The sequence below is a fragment of the Neoarius graeffei genome, chromosome 19 (genome assembly GCF_027579695.1).
Source record: "Neoarius graeffei isolate fNeoGra1 chromosome 19, fNeoGra1.pri, whole genome shotgun sequence".
Classification (NCBI taxonomy): Eukaryota; Metazoa; Chordata; class Actinopteri; order Siluriformes; family Ariidae; genus Neoarius; species Neoarius graeffei.
In genome coordinates, this window is record NC_083587.1 from 67,176,201 (window position 1) to 67,194,471 (window position 18,271).

At 40.4% G+C, this 18,271-nt stretch overlaps 1 protein-coding gene across 1 annotated transcript; it reads right to left on the reverse strand.

The window, feature by feature from the left end:
• Positions 1-916: 916 nt before the first annotated feature.
• LOC132867517 (uncharacterized) lies at positions 917-13,541 on the reverse strand. The gene is made up of 5 exons (XM_060900472.1): positions 13,475-13,541; positions 8,996-9,367; positions 3,283-3,537; positions 3,071-3,167; positions 917-2,962 (listed from the first exon to the last, which is right to left on the reverse strand). Exons 1-5 carry the CDS (start codon positions 13,515-13,517, stop codon positions 2,890-2,892), a joined length of 840 nt encoding a protein of 279 aa, XP_060756455.1. The 5' UTR covers positions 13,518-13,541; the 3' UTR covers positions 917-2,889.
• Between the last annotated feature and the right edge of the window lie 4,730 nt (positions 13,542-18,271).

An 18,271-nucleotide genomic window follows, 5' to 3' on the forward strand; every position in this document is an offset into this window, starting at 1 on the left:
CATCTCATATACCGTGAGTAATAAAAAACAAAATGGCGGCGCGTGTTGCTGAACCAACTGAGGATGAAATAAAAACTCTATTTGAAAATAAAACCCCCCAAAATACAAAAAATGCAACAAAATATGGAATAAAAGTATTTGATGGTAAAAGCATATATTTATTTTTCACAAATTTCTTCTGTCATTTTGCCAGTTTGTTCACATTCTAAGCAGAAATTATTTTGTCAGACGTTTTTTCTCATCTCATCTCATTATCTCTAGCCGCTTTATCCTGTTCTACAGGGTCGCAGGCGAGCTGGATCCTATCCCAGCTGACTACGGGCGAAAGGCGGGGTACCCCCTGGACAAGTCGCCAGGTCATCACAGGGCTGACACATAGACACAGACAACCATTCACACTCACATTCACACCTACGCTCAATTTAGAGTCACCAGTTAACCTAACCTGCATGTCTTTGGACTGTGGGGGAAACCGGAGCACCCGGAGGAAACCCACGCGGACACGGGGAGAACATGCAAACTCCACACAGAAAGGCCCTCGCCAGCCACGGGGCTCGAACCCGGACCTTCTTGCTGTGAGGCGACAGTGCTAACCACTACACCACCGTGCCGCCCCAGACGTTTTGTATCAAGTTTTTATTTATTGAATTTGCAAAAAATAAAAATGCTCTTATTCTCAAAATCCAGTGAATGTTGATAGAATACAACAATTATTCCACTTAATCTCGTCGTACATGGCTTATAGACAACTTGGTGCTACGTGCCTCATCGGCTATCAGTTCATGTACGACTCGATTTCATGGAATAACTGTTAATACACACACACACACACAAACATATATATATATATATATATATATATATATATATATATATATATATATATATATATATATATATATATATATATCCCACCATTGTTATTCATGTAAATTTGTTGTTAATTTTTTTCGTGTCCCAATCTGCACAGTATCTTTCATAAATCTTATACAGTGTGCTTTTTGTGCATCATGACAATGATGTTCTTAAATCTGCAACAATCAGTAACTTCAGTTCTGCTTTGTTCATAACTAAAGTGAGGAAATCAAGAGAAAGGAACATGGTCTCAGTGTCAGATTTAAACATCTTTGAGAAACAACAGAATTTACTGCAACTTGAGAAACACTTCCTCTCTGAAGAAACACATCTGTCTTTTCATTGTTACGTCAAGAGAGAAAAAAGGAACTGCAACCTGTATCACTCAGACATTTTTTAGAAAGGTTTATCTTACGAATGTACAGGAAAATGCTGGACATCCAGCAGGATGATAATTATAGTCGTCCCTTCCTGGCAAGATCGAGATTCCAACCTGTTGCTGACTGAAATAAAAATCTAAAAACTAAATAACAACTACAATGAACAAAGCAACACGAGCTAAAATGAGCTTCATATTATATAGAATATTATTTTATTTAAGTATTTTTAAGTATCTCCTTGTAAATTTTATATTTTTTGGTTACTGGATTATATGCAATATTTATGCGGCAGTTATATTGACGTAAGCCAGTGGAATGAAATTTCATTCAAATTTGCATTCTGAATGTACAGGTGAATGACAATAAAGTTCTATCTATCTATCTATCTATCTATCTATCTATCTATCTATCTATCTATCTATCTATCTATCTATCTATCTATGTCCCCTTGAGACAGTAATAGACTAGTTCCAGTAGGTGGCAGTAATGTACTGCAGGCTGCCGTAAAACTCCGAAGAAGAAGAAGAAGAAGAAGAGGCAGCTTGCTGTGCTTCATGCTGTAAAACTAAAAGTAATACAAAAATGAGTCATCTCATCTCATTATCTGTAGCCGCTTTATCCTGTTCTACAGGGTCGCAGGCGAGCTGGAGCCTATCCCAGCTGACTACGGGCGAAAGGCGGGGTACACCCTGGACAAGTCGCCAGGTCATCACAGGGCTCAAAAATGAGTCAATTCCTCAAAATTAAAATAAAGCTAATATCACTTATGCACTTGTTAAACCAACTAGAACTAAACTGAAATTTAAAAAAAAAATTAATTGAAAGACTAAATAAAAATAAAAACTTGAAAATTTCAGAACTTTAATAACTCTGCTCTGGACAATCGGGTGAATGCTTTTCTGTGGCATCACTCCTCCACAAGTGACTCTAGTTTCCATAGTTAATTACTGTTGTTGTACATATATCATAAACATATATCATTTCATATCATATCATATCATATCATAAACCTGCAGCTCAGTATCAGTATCACTTTGTTTCTAAGCCAACCAACCTTACACCCTTACAACCCTGCTGAGTTCTGGACTCTGACTGGTCAGAAGGTGTTGATTAATTCTCTATAACAGCAGCTCTGACAGTAGCACAGGTTTATATTAATGCTCTCGGTCTACTCTGTTATCGTTGCTATAGTAACAGCTCATTTACGGGGCATAACCCGACTAATAAACTTGTTGATATGGTGAAGTTTTCTATGAGGAGTTATTTATCTATTACCGTGTTTCACGGTAACACAACAAGCTGCGGGGTTTTTTTTTTTAATCCGAGAAGCTGGTGAGGGAACAACTGTTTATTGCTGCTGTAACATAATTCATAACAGGAACAAACTCATTTTGCAGATGTTCCACAACATTAAATACAGATTAATATACAGAGTGTAATGTGTCGTTGTTTAATACAATAAAAATGGGAAAATTGTTGTGGTGTAAGAGGAATAAAACACACGTGGGAAGTGGGAGTTTATTATTAGGAAAATAATAAACTTCAGGGTGATAACAGTAACTCTGCTTTATCATACCACCCTATCGCTCAGGATTTTATTATCACACACACACACCGAAGTCTGGGATGAAGTAAGTGAGGTGTGAAAGTGTGATCAGTTGATGGTGAATGTACTGTACTGTACTGTGGTGTAGATGTCTGAATTGTCCTCCTTCAGCTCCTCACATCTGCAATCACACACACACATTTCAGAGACACAAATTACACACTGATAAGAATGTGACACTTTTAAAGACTGTACAGATTGTACTGGATGGAAATATGTAGAGTTTTACCTCCTGATGTAAATCACTAAGATGACGGAGACGATGAAAATCACTCCAACTGACACCGAGACAATGATCCAGATTAACCACTGATCAGGATTTTCACCTGTTAAACACAACAGTATTTAACATTTATTGAATATTAAACTGAACACAAGTCACTTCATTTCCTTCAGGAATCATTCGAGATGTTCAGGAATGTTGTGAGCAGATGGACCCACCCTCGACGTGAAGGCTGATCGTTTCAGATCCTGAGGCCTCGTTGGCTTTCCAAGTGCAGGTGTAATTCCCAGAATCCCTCACGGTTAGAGCAGGAAAGTGAAGAACGGGTCCTGATTCAGGTAAGAGCTCGTTGTTCTTAGACCACATGAACTGTGAGGAACTGTGTGTGCATGTCACATCACACGTCAGATTTAACGAGTCTCCTTGTTTAAGGGTCCCGTTTCCACTGAGCCTGATTAGTGACACCTTTAAATCTTTTCCAGAGAGCAGGAAAGACTCCACGTCAGTGAATCAGGACTGAGAGGATGTTAATAATTATAATACAGTGGCATCCTAAAGTCTGAATCCACCACTCTACATTGTTTAAAATGTGTGTGTTGTTGCTTGGCATTAGGTGCTGTAATATAATTTAAATTAGTGTGTCTCAGAGAAGTCTACTCAAGAAAAATCAGGAAACTTTGAAAGCATGAACTAGACACATTAGTTTAAAGCTAGTCAGCCTTTTGATTTCATAAAATAGGTGAAATTTAGTTCCCTCTGAAATGTGGTCATTGTAGTAACCTCCTGGGAACCAAGAAAAAAAATGTCTCTCAATTTCTCTTTTGTTGTGATTTCCTTACTAGGAATTTCCCAGCAACCCTCCTAGTCACATGACATATCATTGGAAAGACCAGGATTTACTCTTTACAAGACACCAGGATTCAAGTGAATAGCTTGACAGAGTAAGAGGTGTGCACGTAAAACAAATGTCAACTACAGAGGACACAAGTCTATGGGTTGGTTCTCAGGAGGATATATGTTTATTTTTGTAATATCTCACAAAATATCAGGCCATTCTGTGGCTGGGAAGATATTTGATTTGAGGGGATTAAAGCAAATAATGTGCATGAAATCACTTGCTTCATGCAGTGAAGCAGACAGAGGAAGTCTGTGTGCACATGCACAGTGTCAGGATGCAGGCACTTACAGATGTATGTGCAGGGGAGAGCAGTGAACACAGACTAGCAAACAAATCCAAAATACTAGACAAAATTAGCCGAGGGGTAGGCAAGGGTCGAACGATCAGCAGACAGAGTAATAAGGGCTAGACTAAAGAGTACCGAGAACGAGACAATAACGAGGGTCGAGAACACGATAAGGCAGGCAGAACAACAAAGTCTGGTATGACACTGAATGATACTTCGCAAGCAAGTGAGTATGGGAGAGGTGTTTATATAGCGTGGGCTGATTAACCAGGAAATGAGTGACAGGTGTAATTAATAGACAGGTGATAGAGGGTGCTGTGGTTCTTCGGTGTTGTATTTCAGATTGGCCATGTTTGTAGTTTGACTGGAAGTGGCGCTCTCTATCGCATTACTGACCCCCGGAGGAGCTCCCTCCAGGAGCTACATTCTTCCTAGGATACCCCCTTCTTTTGGGTGCGGGCTTGTCGGGGTGTTGGTTGTGAAATTCTTGAGTAAGGAGAGGGTCTAGGATGTCCTTAGCCACCACCCAGTCATTCCTCTGGTTCATAGCCCTCCCAATTTACCAGGTACTCTAGCTGACCTCTTCTACATCTAGAGTCTAGGAGCTGATTTACCTGGTAGATAGGTTCTCCTTCTGGGCCAGGAGACAGGTGGTCAGGGGTGGGCATGTTCTCAGATAGGGGACCCTGGATGGAGGTTTTGAGGCAGGAGACGTGGAAGGTGGGTGACAGGCAACTGTAAGGTGGGAGCTCAAGTCTATAGGAAACCTCATTGATGCGCCGGAGCACCTTGTATGGTCCAATGTAGCATGCCTGTAATTTTCGGCATGTGTTGGGTTCCCTAAGGTGGACACCCATACCCAGTCACCAGGAGAGTACTCAGGGTTGTTGCTCCGGTGCTTATCGGCATATTCCTTGTACTTGGCATTAACTGACATGATGCATTGGCAAACCTCCTCCCAAATCGACTGGCTATGGGTGAACCACTCTTCCACGGCCTGTACCCATGCTGGAGAGTCGTCCCAAGGAAACAGCAGAAGTTGGTAGCTGAACATACACTGGAAGGGTGCAAGTTGTGTGGCTGAGTGCTTGAGAGAGTTTTGTGTGTATTCGGCCCATGGGATGAACTGGGCCCAGTCCCCTTGGTTTCACATGCAGAAGATTCTGAGGAAACATCCAATTTCTTGGTTGGCTGTGTCTACCTAGCCATTTGACTGGGGATGATATCCTGAAGTGAGGCTCACCGAGACCCCTAGCCACTCCATGAAGCTGGCCCACAGACGAGAGATGAATTGAGGGCCAGGGTCACTGACTATGTCTTCTGGGATGCCGAAGTATCAGAACATGTGCTAGAACAATAATTCGGCAGTCTGAAATACTGTGGGTAGGCCAGATAACGGAATGAGTCTCAGGGCCTTGGAGAAGCAGTCAATGATGACCAAAACTGTGGAGTTGCCTCAGAATGGTGGCAGGTCAGTGATGAAGTTGATTGCCAGGTGGAACCATGGTTTCTGAGGCACAGGAAGAGGGCATAGTTTGCCAGCTGAAGGAGTTCGAGGGACCTTGGCTTGAGTGCACTCAGTGCATGAAGAGATGAAACGAATGATCCCAATCAGCATGTTCTCCCACCAGTGCTTGTTTCACAGCAATTGGTGGGTGCAATGGCTGCTGGGGTGACCAGTGGTAGGAGAAGTGTGTGCCCATGTGATGAGTCTGCTCCTGAGATGATTAGGGATATACAGGTGGCCCAGTGGGCAGTTGACTGGAGAATTTTCTGGTTGTGAGTCCCTTATCTCCTTGTCAAGGTCCCAAGTGATCTCTTGGATGAAGCATTCAGGTGTCAGGATGGGATGAGGTTCCTGGTCATGAAGAGACGGACAGAAGATGCGTGACAGGGCGTCAGCCTTGGTGTTTTTGGTGACAGGACGATAGGACATTGTGAAGGTGAAACAGGTGAAGAACAGTGCCCATCAGGTTTGGCGTGGGTTCAGTCTCTTTGCCTCCTTGAGATACTTGAGGTTTTATGATCAGTAAAAATGACAAAGGGGTGTGTGGCCCCCTCCAACCAGTGCCTCCATTCCTCTACGGCAAACTTGATGGCCAGTAGCTCTCAGTTCCCGATGTCATAGTTTCTCATTGCTGGAGTGAGCTTTTTGGAGAAGAATGCTACTGGATGGAGCTGGGGCCTTTCACTGAAGCACTGGGAGAGAACCCCTCCTACACCAATCTCAGAGGCATCCACTTCGACCGTGAAAGGTTGGGTCGGGCCTGGATGCTGAAGGATAGGGGCTGTGGTGAAAGCCATTTTGAGCCTGTCGAAGGCCTCTTCGGCTGTGGGATCCCAGTGGAGGCATTTGGATCCCTTCTTCATGAGAGAGGTCGGGGCGCCGTGAGGGTGCTGAACCCTCTAATGAAATGGTAATAAAAGTTTGCAAAGCCTAAGAAGCACTGGAGCTCCTTCACCGAGGTGGGTACGGGCCAGGATGTGACTGCAGTTACCTTGGAGGGGTCCATGCTGACCCCCTCAGCACTGATGATGTACCCCAGGAAGGAGATCTTATGCATGTGAAATTCACACTTCTCAGCCTTGACATAGAGATGGTTCTTAGATAGGCTCTTGAGTACTGATCGAACATGGTTAAGATGATTCTCTTCATCAGGGGAGTAGATCAGGATGTTATTGATGTAAGCTATGACATACCTCCCCAACATGTCTCACAACATGTCATTAATGAGGCACTGGAACATGCTTGGCACCGAAGAGAGGCCATAAGGCATGACCCGGTACTCAAAATGGCCGGCGCTGGTACTGAAGGCGGTCTTCCACTCGTCGCAATCATGGATGCAAACCAGGTTGTAGGCACTACATAGGTCAAGCTTGGAGAAGATCGTGGCAGTGCGGAGCTGTTCCAATGCAGAGGGCACAAGTGGAAGTGGATACGGGTATTTCACTGATATCTAACTGATTATCTAGGGCATAATCGGTGACTCTCCTTGAACCTTGGGTGACGTTGAGTAGGTTCTTGCTGACTTCAATTCCCTCTGGTTCGTGATCAAACACATGCTTGAATAACTCCAGAAAGCTGTTGTAGCAGGTGGTGTGTTTGCCTCTGCTCCTCAACACTGCGCTGGCCCATTGTAGCACTTTGCTGGTTAAAAGCGAAAGAAATCCAGTGATCTTGCATTCATCCGAGATGCATGGGAGCGAGGAGAAGTACATGGAGCACTGAAGCAGAAACCCTTTGCAGCTGAGTGCATCCCTGGCATATTTCTCAGGGCATGGAATTGGGAGCACGGGACTCGGAGGAGCTTTGGGGCGCGTTATGAGGGCCTGTGGCATCATAGCAGCGAGCTGAGCCATCTTGGTGTTGAGATCAGCTAGCATCTGCTGATGTTCTCCTAAGAGGCACCCTTGAGCAATCAAAGCAGTCTGCCAGGCATCCTCTGCTGCATCCATATACAGCAAAGTATCCTGTCAGGATGCAGGCACTTATGGATGTATGTACAGGGAAGAGCAGTGAACGCAGACTGGCAAACAAATCCAAAACACTTGATGAAATTGAAGTTGAGGTACAGGCAGGGGTCAAACAATTGGCAGACAGAATAATAAGAGCTAGACTAAAGAGTAACGAGAACGAGACAATAACGAGGGTTGAGAACACGATAAGGCAGGCAGAATAACAAGGTTTGATATGACAGGTATGACACTGAACGATACTTTGCAGCGAGTGAGTATGGAAGAGGTGTTTATATAGCGTAGGCTGATTAACCAGGAAATGAGTGACAGGTGTAATTAATAGACAGGTGATAGAGGGCACTGTGTTTCTTGGGCGTTGTAGTTCAGATTGGCCATGTTCGTAGTCTGACTGGAAGTGGCGCTCTCTATCACATTACTGACACATAGGTTTACCTTCTTCTCCTTCTTCTTTTGGGTTTTACGGCAGCTGTCATCCACAGTGTTGCATTACGTCCATCTACAGGTTTACCTTTGACCATGCACTGACAATTCCATCATTCTGTTGCTAAACAAACAGCTGATCACACTGAGGTGCTCACTGACCACCGATATTTATTAGTTTGGTCCTGCATTTCCTTTCCTTCGCAACATAACGTCTTTTCTTCTTGCTTTCCGTTACTGTAGTCAGTCTTTCACATTTCATTTGGACACTCACATCCTCCATTTTTCTCTCCTGTTTCAAATTTGTATCCCACAATGCCTTGCACAAACAGGGAAAGCCCACCACATGATGCATGACATAGTACCGTATCTTGAATTGGGTCATGGTGAAGCAGGAAAAAATAGCGGAGAGTTTAGGGCTACATGGCCCTAAACTCATTAATTGTTCTATTAAAAACAAACCAACAAACAAAAAAACTAATAAAATTGGAAGTCTGTGATTCGAGTTCAGTAGCTTTTGGTCCACTAAAAAAAAATAATTGGGTGTCAGGGAAAATTCTTTTTACGACTTACACTTGAAAAATCTGAAAGGCAGTACGGCTTTTCCATTTGAAGGCAGAATTAAACACATTGTGACACATAGAACTGATGAAAATCTTTGTGTAATTACAGTGAGAGTCAAGAAGAAAAAATCGCACCATTTTGCATGAACTGATGGAATACAAACAACTCATGGACAGTGGACTCAGACTTTCAGACCCAAGTCTTACTTTCTAAATGTGCAGCTTATGAAAGCTAAATTATCCAAAATAAAATGATTTTGATCTTTATTTCAGTCATTAAAATTTACCTGTCACTTGTAGAGTCACTCCAGGATCACCTGTGTATCTGCCACCGGTCCCATTAGTGATAAATCTGAATCTGTACTCTCCGGAATAACTGAACTGTAGATTGTGGATTAATAAAGTGCAGTTTGATTCGTCGTCTCCAACGTACTCAAAGTCTGACTTTGTGTTTGATGAACTGTCATAAACATACGGAGGCTTCACACACAAATCTGTGTTTGAGTTCATTGAGCACCAAAGCTTTTGTGTCAACTGAATGTTGGGATTTGATTTTGTATAAGAATAACTACAGAGAATGGAGACACTGAATCCTCTCATAGCACAGATCAGATTATTGGGATATTTCACACTGTAACCGCTGTACTGAGTGACAACACCTGCAAAATAAGTTTAGATAAATGAGTGCAGATGAAAAAGTGAAGACTGGTGGAGTAATAATAATAGGCTTTTGTGGTCAGATGTTTACATACAGTGACATGAATGTCACTTTGGATATGAATGTCATGGCATGTCATGGTTTGGGCTTTTGGTAATTTTTTTGAACTGTTCTTTTTCTGTGGCAGAATGTACAGCATACATCTTTAATTAAAAAAACACTAGAATTTGGTGCACAAGTTTTAATTTTCTTTGGGTTTTCTGAAATCAACACAGGGTCAAAATTATACATACAGGCTCAAACATTTACCTATGCTCACCTAGATTATTAGTTCAGTGGTGCTGAAACTTCCAAAATGTCTCTTATCTTGCCAAGGCCGAGGTCTCTTAACTTCCTGTTAGTGATCATGATTGACTACAGCTGGTAGTTTCTCTGTGCCTTCATAAAAAGGGTTTGTTTACAGCACCCATTGGATTGACCAACACACAGTAAAATGGGAAAGTCCAAGGAGTTTAGTGCACATCTGAGAAAGAGGATCACAGATGTACACAACGTCTCTTGGAGCCATTTCTAAACAGCTGCTAATCCCAAGACCAGTTCAAACAATTGTATCCAAGTTATTGTGAGGTGTAGTCACTTTGCCAAGCCACTTTGCTTCAAGAAAACCCAAACTGTCACCCTCGGCTGAAAGGAAACTGGTTTGGATGGTCAGGAACAACCTGGGAACCACCATGGCACAGCCCTGCCATGAACTGGAAGCTGATGGATCACTGTCTACAGTTCAGTTCACCATGGACTAAGAGGCTGCTATCCAAGAAATAACCCCCTGCTCCAAAATTGACAACTTTAAGCTTAACTAAAGTTTGAAGCTGACCAAACAGACAAAGAAAAAGCCTTCTGGAGGATAGCTGTATGGTCAGAGGAGACAAAGATTGAGTTGTTTGACCACAATGACCACCATGCACAGAGGGACACTGTACCAGCTGGTGGTGGTGGTAGCAGCATCATGCTCTGGGGCTGTTTTGCTCCCAGTGGAACTGGCTCATTGCACAAAGTGGATGGAATAATGAAGAAGGAGGACTACCTCAGAATTCTTCAGTATAAACCATCAGAAACCTGAACACAACTTGGGACTCTGGAATTACAACAGGACAATGAACCCAAACACACATCAGAGCTGGTTGTGGAGGATAAAGCAGGCTAACATTAAGCTTAAAACAAGTCCTGACTTCAATCCTTTTGAAAATAATATATGGACCATGCTTATAAGTTGAGTCAATGCCAAGAAAAAAAAATTAATTGAACTCTACCAAGTCTACTATGAAGAGTCATGAAATATCCAACCAGAATTCTGCCAGAAGCTTGTTCATGGTAAACAAAAATGTTTGGTCAAGGTGAATCTTGTGAAGAGATATTTTACCCCAATATTAGGTGTGCTGTATGTATATTTTTGACCGTGTGTTGATTTCAGAAAATTCAAAGAACATTAAAACTTGTGCCCCAAATTCTTGTGTTTTTTTTTAAATTAAAGCTATATGCTGTACAATCATTCAGCCACAGAAAAAGAACAGTTCAAGAAATTACTGAAAGCCCAAATATTGCCATGACATTCATATCCAAGATGACATTCATGTCACTGTATGTAAACTTCTGACCACAACTGCATATTAGTATTACTACTGCTACTATTATAAATATTCAATAAATATTAAGTATATAGAGGATATAACATGGTGGCACGAAGATATTAAGTTTATCTTGGAGTGGTGAACATATATTTTTCAACGCCAGAAGATAAACTTCATATCTTCGCACCACTGTGTAATGTTCTTTATATTATATGGACACATCCACAAAAACAATGCAAGTTAATCAAAAGAATTTTCATTTTGAATTGTTTCACCATTTTGACAACATGCGTCTAGTCAGCGGGAAAACACTTGGGAGTGACGTCATTGGAGTGAAATATCGGGAATTATTACCCATACATTAAACTTTTTCCATGGAATAAAAACATGTGTTCTGTTCCGTTCTAGCGGGTTTCATTCATTTGGTTTGATAGCATGCAGTATTGTTAGCATATCACTTATCTTATGTGTATTATGTCACTCTACCCAATGGAGAATGAGCATTGAATATGGTTTATGATATTGCATGGTCGTCAAGACAACGTGACATCACACGTCGGAGACATAAAACTTCCGTGCTAGTGAGTGACTGTGACGATTTGTAAACAAACATAGCTGCCAGGTTTGCATTGCTCAAAAAATACGGAAGATTTTGAGAGAATTTTGAAAGAGAAAGACACGTTGAACACCTGAAAGGAATGTATAATATCTGGCTTTTTTTCGTGGTCTATCAGATATATTCCATTCAGCTAGCATGATACTGAACAGGTCGAAGACGAGTAGCTGAATGGAATATATCTGATAAAAAAAAGCCAATCAATATTATTTAAATATGTCACTCAGATCTGCAATGTATTTCGTATGAAAAATGCGAGTTTTTCAACATGAGAAGATAAACTTCATATGTTCAAGCCAACGTGTGATTTTCTTTTTATTATATCGATACATTCACAAACAAAAAGTCCCAAATTTATCAAAACAATTCATCGATTTCCTCATGAGTGACATATAGAGATTTATGTCATGATTTTGGTTCGCTATGTCCCGGATGGAGCTCGGATGAAAAATACCAGTGGTGTATTTCCCACTAAAACACTCGTGTCCATGTAATTATATACGTATAACACTTTCTATAAAACACCATATCTATAATAAATACATTCATAATGAATTCATAACACATTATAGTGCATTATAAAGCATACATACTGTTACACTTTAAATATTTATGAATAAATATTTATGAACATATACTACGCATTATAGCAATGGATAGTATGCATTATTAAATTATTAACATAATGCATTGTAAGTACTGTGTTGTTATGCTTTAGCCTTATTTTTGGTGTATTTATATTTGTACTTTGAGCATGAAAGAAACTGTATTCTTAGGGCCTTTCTGTGTGGAGTTTGCATGTTCTCCCCGTGTCCGCGTGGGTTTCCTCCGGGTGCTCCGGTTTCCCCCACAGTCCAAAGACATGCAGGTTAGGTTAACTGGTGACTCTAAATTGAGCGTAGGTGTGAATGTGAGTGTGAATGGTTGTCTGTGTCTATGTGTCAGCCCTGTGATGACCTGGCGACTTGTCCAGGGTGAACCCCGCCTTTCGCCCGTAGTCAGCTGGGATAGGCTCCAGCTCGCCTGCGACCCTGTAGAACAGGATAAAGCGGCTACAGATAATGAGATGAGATAATCCATTGTCTTGATTACTTGTGAGTTTTATCCAGGCTGCCAGAGTTCATTTAACTCATATCTCTCAGTTACGAAGCTATGCATCTATAAGTTTAAAATTATATCGTAAAGTTGAATTTACTTACATTTTTAAGGTAGGATGTAAACTTTAATTTCTAAATTTCTTTCCTACACTGAAATGATGTCCCATGAGTCATGCACATGAGCAGCAAATTTATACAGACTGAATGATGTTTTCAAGTGACATAAAATTTACCAACAGTTTTTTAGTTTCTGCACAAAAACATGACATTGGCTTCATTTCATCTGTTAAAAACATACTTTCACCAAAATATAAATATTTCTCAGGATGTTGTTCCCCCATGCCTGACAGTTTTATCTCACGTTCAGAGATACAACTTATAAATTACCATAAATATGTCCAATATAAATAAATATGAATATGTCTGTTGAATGTACACATATTAACAACAAGAAAAATTCAGTCACCTTTTTCTGACTTACAGTAATAAATCATCCGCTTTTGAATTAAAGTTCAACAAAATTTCCAAAAAATTAAAATCCCAGTGTCTGTAATGAAACTTAGTACACTATACAAGCTGAGTGATGTTGTACACACGACTCACAATGCCTTCAGGCACAACATCACAGATACTGTATTTAACAGTATATTAATAGTATTTTATGTGTTTCTTGTGTATAAACCAATGAGTGAATGCACTGCAACATTAATGAGCGAAGAGTTAAAAATCTGAATAATTCTGTCTCAGAGGGAGATGATGTTTCCTACCAGGCAGTGTGAGCAGAATCAGAGCCAAAAGCAGCATCTTCATCTCTTTTCAGGAACAGCTCAGCTTTGTGATTTTGGAAGGTGTTAAAACACACACACACACACACACACACACACACACACACACACACAATTTTGAAATACAGATGTGAGAAGTAAATTTCATTTCCTTTCTTATGTAAGACTTCTCTTTGACTCAATGTTGTTCTCAACAGTAATCATCTGAGCTTTGGAAATACATTTCTATAATAATTTAATACATTTGAAGTTTTAAATGAATGATGTTTAAGGTCCTGGACAGACTGTTTTCAGTTTAACCACGTTTTGTGAAATGGTTTCTAAATAAGGAATAAAGAATAAAGTCAGCAATAAAGATGACATGATGTGCTGATTTGTCAGAAAACAGTTTTAGTGTGTAACAGGTTATGTCGAGATCCAGGAGATTAAAAAATAATAAATTAAAAATTAAAAAAGCAATCTTTCATACTTTGAAATCTAAGTCCGTCTGAGGAAAAGTGATTTATTGCACCAAAGAATAATACTGACCTCTAGTGGCTGAACAGAGAAATGCTCCTTATATGTCTAGCTCAGTAATTACAGAGGAATAAAATTGATGATCCACACCATGAAGCTATGGGAAAGGGTATTGGAGGCGAGATTGAGAAGAGAGGTAGCAATCTGTGAACAGCAGTACGGGTTTATGCCAAGGAAGAGCACGTCGGATGCAATTTTTGCTTTAAGAATGTTAATGGAGAAGTACAGGGAAGGCCAGAGAAAGCTATATTGTGTGTTTGTAGACCTGGAGAAGGCATACGATAGAGTGCTGAGAGATGAGTTATGGTATTGTATGAGAAAGAGTGAAGTGAATGAGAAGTATATCAGAGTGGTGCAAGACATGTATGAGAACAGTGAAACAGCAGTGAGGTGTGCAGTTGGAACGACTGAATGGTTCAAGGTGAAGGTGGGACTCCATCAAGGATCTGCTTTGAGTCCTTTCTTGTTTGCCATAGTGATGGACAGCTTGATGGACAAAGTGAGACAAGAGTCACCATGGAACATGATGTTTGTGGATGATATTGTGACACGTGGTGAAAGCAGAAAGGAGGTTGAGTTGGGTTTGGAGAGATGGAGGTATGCATTGGAATGAAGAGGAATGAAGGGGAGCAGGAGCAAAACAGAATACATGTGCATCAATAAGAATGGGGATGAGAGTGTAGTGAAAATGCAAGGAGTAGATGTAAAGAAAGTTGGTGAATTCAAGTACCTGGGGTCAACTGTGCAGGAAAATGGGGGCTGCAATAGTGAGGTGAGGAAGAGAGTGCAGGCAGGGTGGAGCAGTTGGAGAAGGATTTCGGGAGTCATTTGTGATAGGAAAGTCCCAGCAAAAGTGAAAGGTAAGATGTATAAGACAGCAGTGAGACCAGCTGTGATGTATGGATTGGAGACCGTACCCTTAACGAAGAGACAGGAGGCAAAGTTGGAGGTGGCAGAGTTGAAGATGTTAAGGTTTGCGATGGGAATGACAAGGTTGGACAGGATAAGGAACGAGCACATCAGAGGGACAGCACATGTGGAGAGCTTGGGAATGAAGCTAAGAGAGATGAGACTGAGATGGTATGGGCACATCCTGAGAAGAGATGCAGAGCATCTTGGAAGGAGAATGTTGAGGATGGAGCTGCCAGGCAAACGAAAATGAGGAAGGCCAAAGAGGAGATACATGGATGTGGTGAGAGAGGACATGACAGTGGTAGGTGTGATAGAGAAGGATGCAGAAGACAGTGAGCAATGGAGACGAAAGATCTGCTGTGGCGACCCCTAATCAGGAGCAGCCAAAAGAAGAAGAAGAAGATCTCTGCACTGTAATTAAATCACTCTGTGAGTCATATCCAGGGTCAAAATACATGTTTTCTCTTTATTAAACTGTTCAGGAAGTTCATTGTGCAGTTTTCTCACTTTCTTCTGATTTGATGTGCTTTATTAACCCTCATCCTACCATGCTATTTTACACCTTAATCTTACCATGTGGGGTCCGTTTGGACCCCAATACTTTTCTTTAAAATTAAAGCTTATAAAGACAAAATCACCAGATAAGTTTTGTTCAGAACATCTTGTATTAATAACAGCAATACACTAAAGGGCCCAAGGCATAAAGAACACACTTAACCTTCATCCTACCAGCCAATTTTACATACACAAACTACCAGGCGGGGTCCGTATGGACCCCAGGAGGGAATACCTTGAAATCAATGCAGTAAGAACCAATTCAATGCAGCAAACAGACATAACTTTATTGAAGAACAAAATCCACTATGGCTGAATATCAATGATGTATTATAAATGCAATAACATTGCAATAATATTGCAATAACTAGCATACATGTAGCAAATTATAGCGCCACAAAAAAAATTGGCATTATATACATGATTTTTGCAGCTCATGCAGCTGTAAAACATTCTGGATTACAACTTAGGTCTTTTCTTACAGAATTTAAAACAAAAAAGTAATTGTAAAATAATTTAGGGCTTTTGTTTTGCAGCCTGTGCTTATTGCAGCAGTGGGGTCCACATGGACCCCAAGAAGGAATGCCTTGGTAGTTTCATTATGGAACATAAAAGAAATAAAAGAAGTTAACTTTCAGTGTGCTATTCAATTATAAAATGAAAGACAGATAAACTTTACTCTGGGGTCCAGTTGGACCCCAGTAACAAATTAATTATACCTCCACAATGCAAAAAGCTGATCTTCCGGTGCTTTAGTGTTTTAATTAAGCCATAAATTCCGACAAATTAATAAAACAGTGAGGCAGTATGTCACATATTTTTAAAATGGCAAACAAACATATAGGTGCGGGGTCCAGATGGACCCCACTTGGTAGGATGAAGGTTAACAAACTCACATTTAATCAGATGTGTTTACTTTCACTCATTTTTATTCCTATAGCTTAAAGTGAGTCCTTTTTATTCTTTCAAGCTCTGCCCACTTGACTGAAAAGTTTAACACATCCATTTATTTGTCATTATGATCTCCTATAAATCACACTAATACACTCATTAGAGCGGAAACACACATCCAAATCTTCTTTCACATTCAGAATCAAAAATGTTTTAGATTCATGAAACACAAGCCTTTAATATCACTATTCAGAAAGATACTGCTGAGGAATTTCCCTATCTATCTATCTATCTATCTATCTATCTATCTATCTATCTATCTATCTATCTATCTATCTATCTATCTATCTATCTATCTATCTAATGGTGGTCACACCCTCGATCTAATACTAACATTCGTATCTATCTATCTATCTATCTATCTATCTATCTATCTATCTATCTATCTATCTATCTATCTATCTATCTATCTAATGGTGGTCACACCCTCGATCTAATACTAACATTCGTATCTATCTATCTATCTATCTATCTATCTATCTATCTATCTATCTATCTATCTATCTATCTATCTATCTATCTATCTATCTATCTAATGGTGGTCACACCCTCGATCTAATACTAACATTCGGGTTAAATGTAGAAAATATAGTCATACTTCCAAAGTCTGAAGTTATCTCAGATCATTATCTCATCTCATTCAAAATATGTCTGAGTAATAATATATGCACCTCACCACGCTACTGTATTAAACGTACATTCACGTCAAAAGAAAAGAAAGAAAGAAAGAAAGAAAGAAAGAAAGAAAGAAAGAAAGAAAGAAAGCACAACTTTATTCATCACACACTTGTGAAATTTCCTCTCTGCATTTAACCCATCTGAAGCAGTGAACACACACATACCCAGAGCAGTGGGCAGCCATGCTAACAGCACCCGGGGAGCAGTTGGGAGTTAGGTGCTTTGCTCAAGGGCACCTCAGCCCAAGGCCATCCCATTTTAACCTAACCGCATGTCTTTGGACTGTGGGGGAAACCGGAGCACCCAGAGGAAACCCACGCAGACACGGGGAGAACATGCAAACTCCACACAGAAAGGCCCTTGCTGGCCGCTGGGTTCTAACCCAGAACCTTCTTGCTGTGAGGTGACTGTGCTAACCACTACACCACCGTGCTGCCCAAGTAGTCAACTACTGCAAAAAGCTTTATAAATTATTTCCCAGAGTTATCAACTTTGATTGGGTCACTGTCAGCCCCCGCAGAACTTGATCAAGCAACTGAATGCTTAGAGCCAACGTTCTGCTATACTTTAGATAATGTAGCTCCTCTTAAAAGGAAAATGATCAGAGAGAAAAAAATTAGCACCCTGGTATAATGATGACACTCGTACTTTAAAACAGACCACTCAAAAATTGGAACGTAAATGGCGTCAAACAAAATTGGTAGTGTTCAAATTAGCTTGGAAGGAGAGCTTCCTGAAGTATAGAAAAGCTCTTAGTGCTGCGAGATCAACATATCTCTCCTCCCTAATAGAAGATAACAAAAATAATCCTAGATTCCTATTTAATACTGTAGCAAAATTAACCAGGAATAAGTCCACTATCAACACATGCACACCTGCAGTATAGAGTAGCAACGACTTCATGAATTTTTTTAATGACAAAATTGAGAATATCCGACAAAAAATTCAAACTACTAATTTAAGGTCAGACAATGTAAGTGACCCTGTAGTTAACAATATGACTGTATCAGATCATCAATTAGAATGTTTTAGTCCCCTTAGAGAAACTGAATTACTTTCATTAATCTCCGCATCAAAAGCCTCAACTTGTGTACTAGATCCCTCACCTACACGTCTATTCAAACAGATAATACCTGAAGTCATTGAACCGCTTCTAAAAATAATAAA

Excerpts from the sequence above, each read along its gene's own strand:
- LOC132867517 (XM_060900472.1), bottom strand. The coding sequence starts at position 13,517 with ATGAAGATGCTGCTTTTGGCTCTGATTCTGCTCACACTGCCTG. Across the intron at positions 3,538-8,995 it reads AGTGACTCTACAAGTGACAG|ATTTAAAGGTGTCACTAATC; the intron begins GTAAATTTTAAT and ends TCTCTGGAAAAG. Across the intron at positions 2,963-3,070 it reads TTAGTGATTTACATCAGGAG|ATGTGAGGAGCTGAAGGAGG; the intron begins GTAAAACTCTAC and ends GTGTGATTGCAG.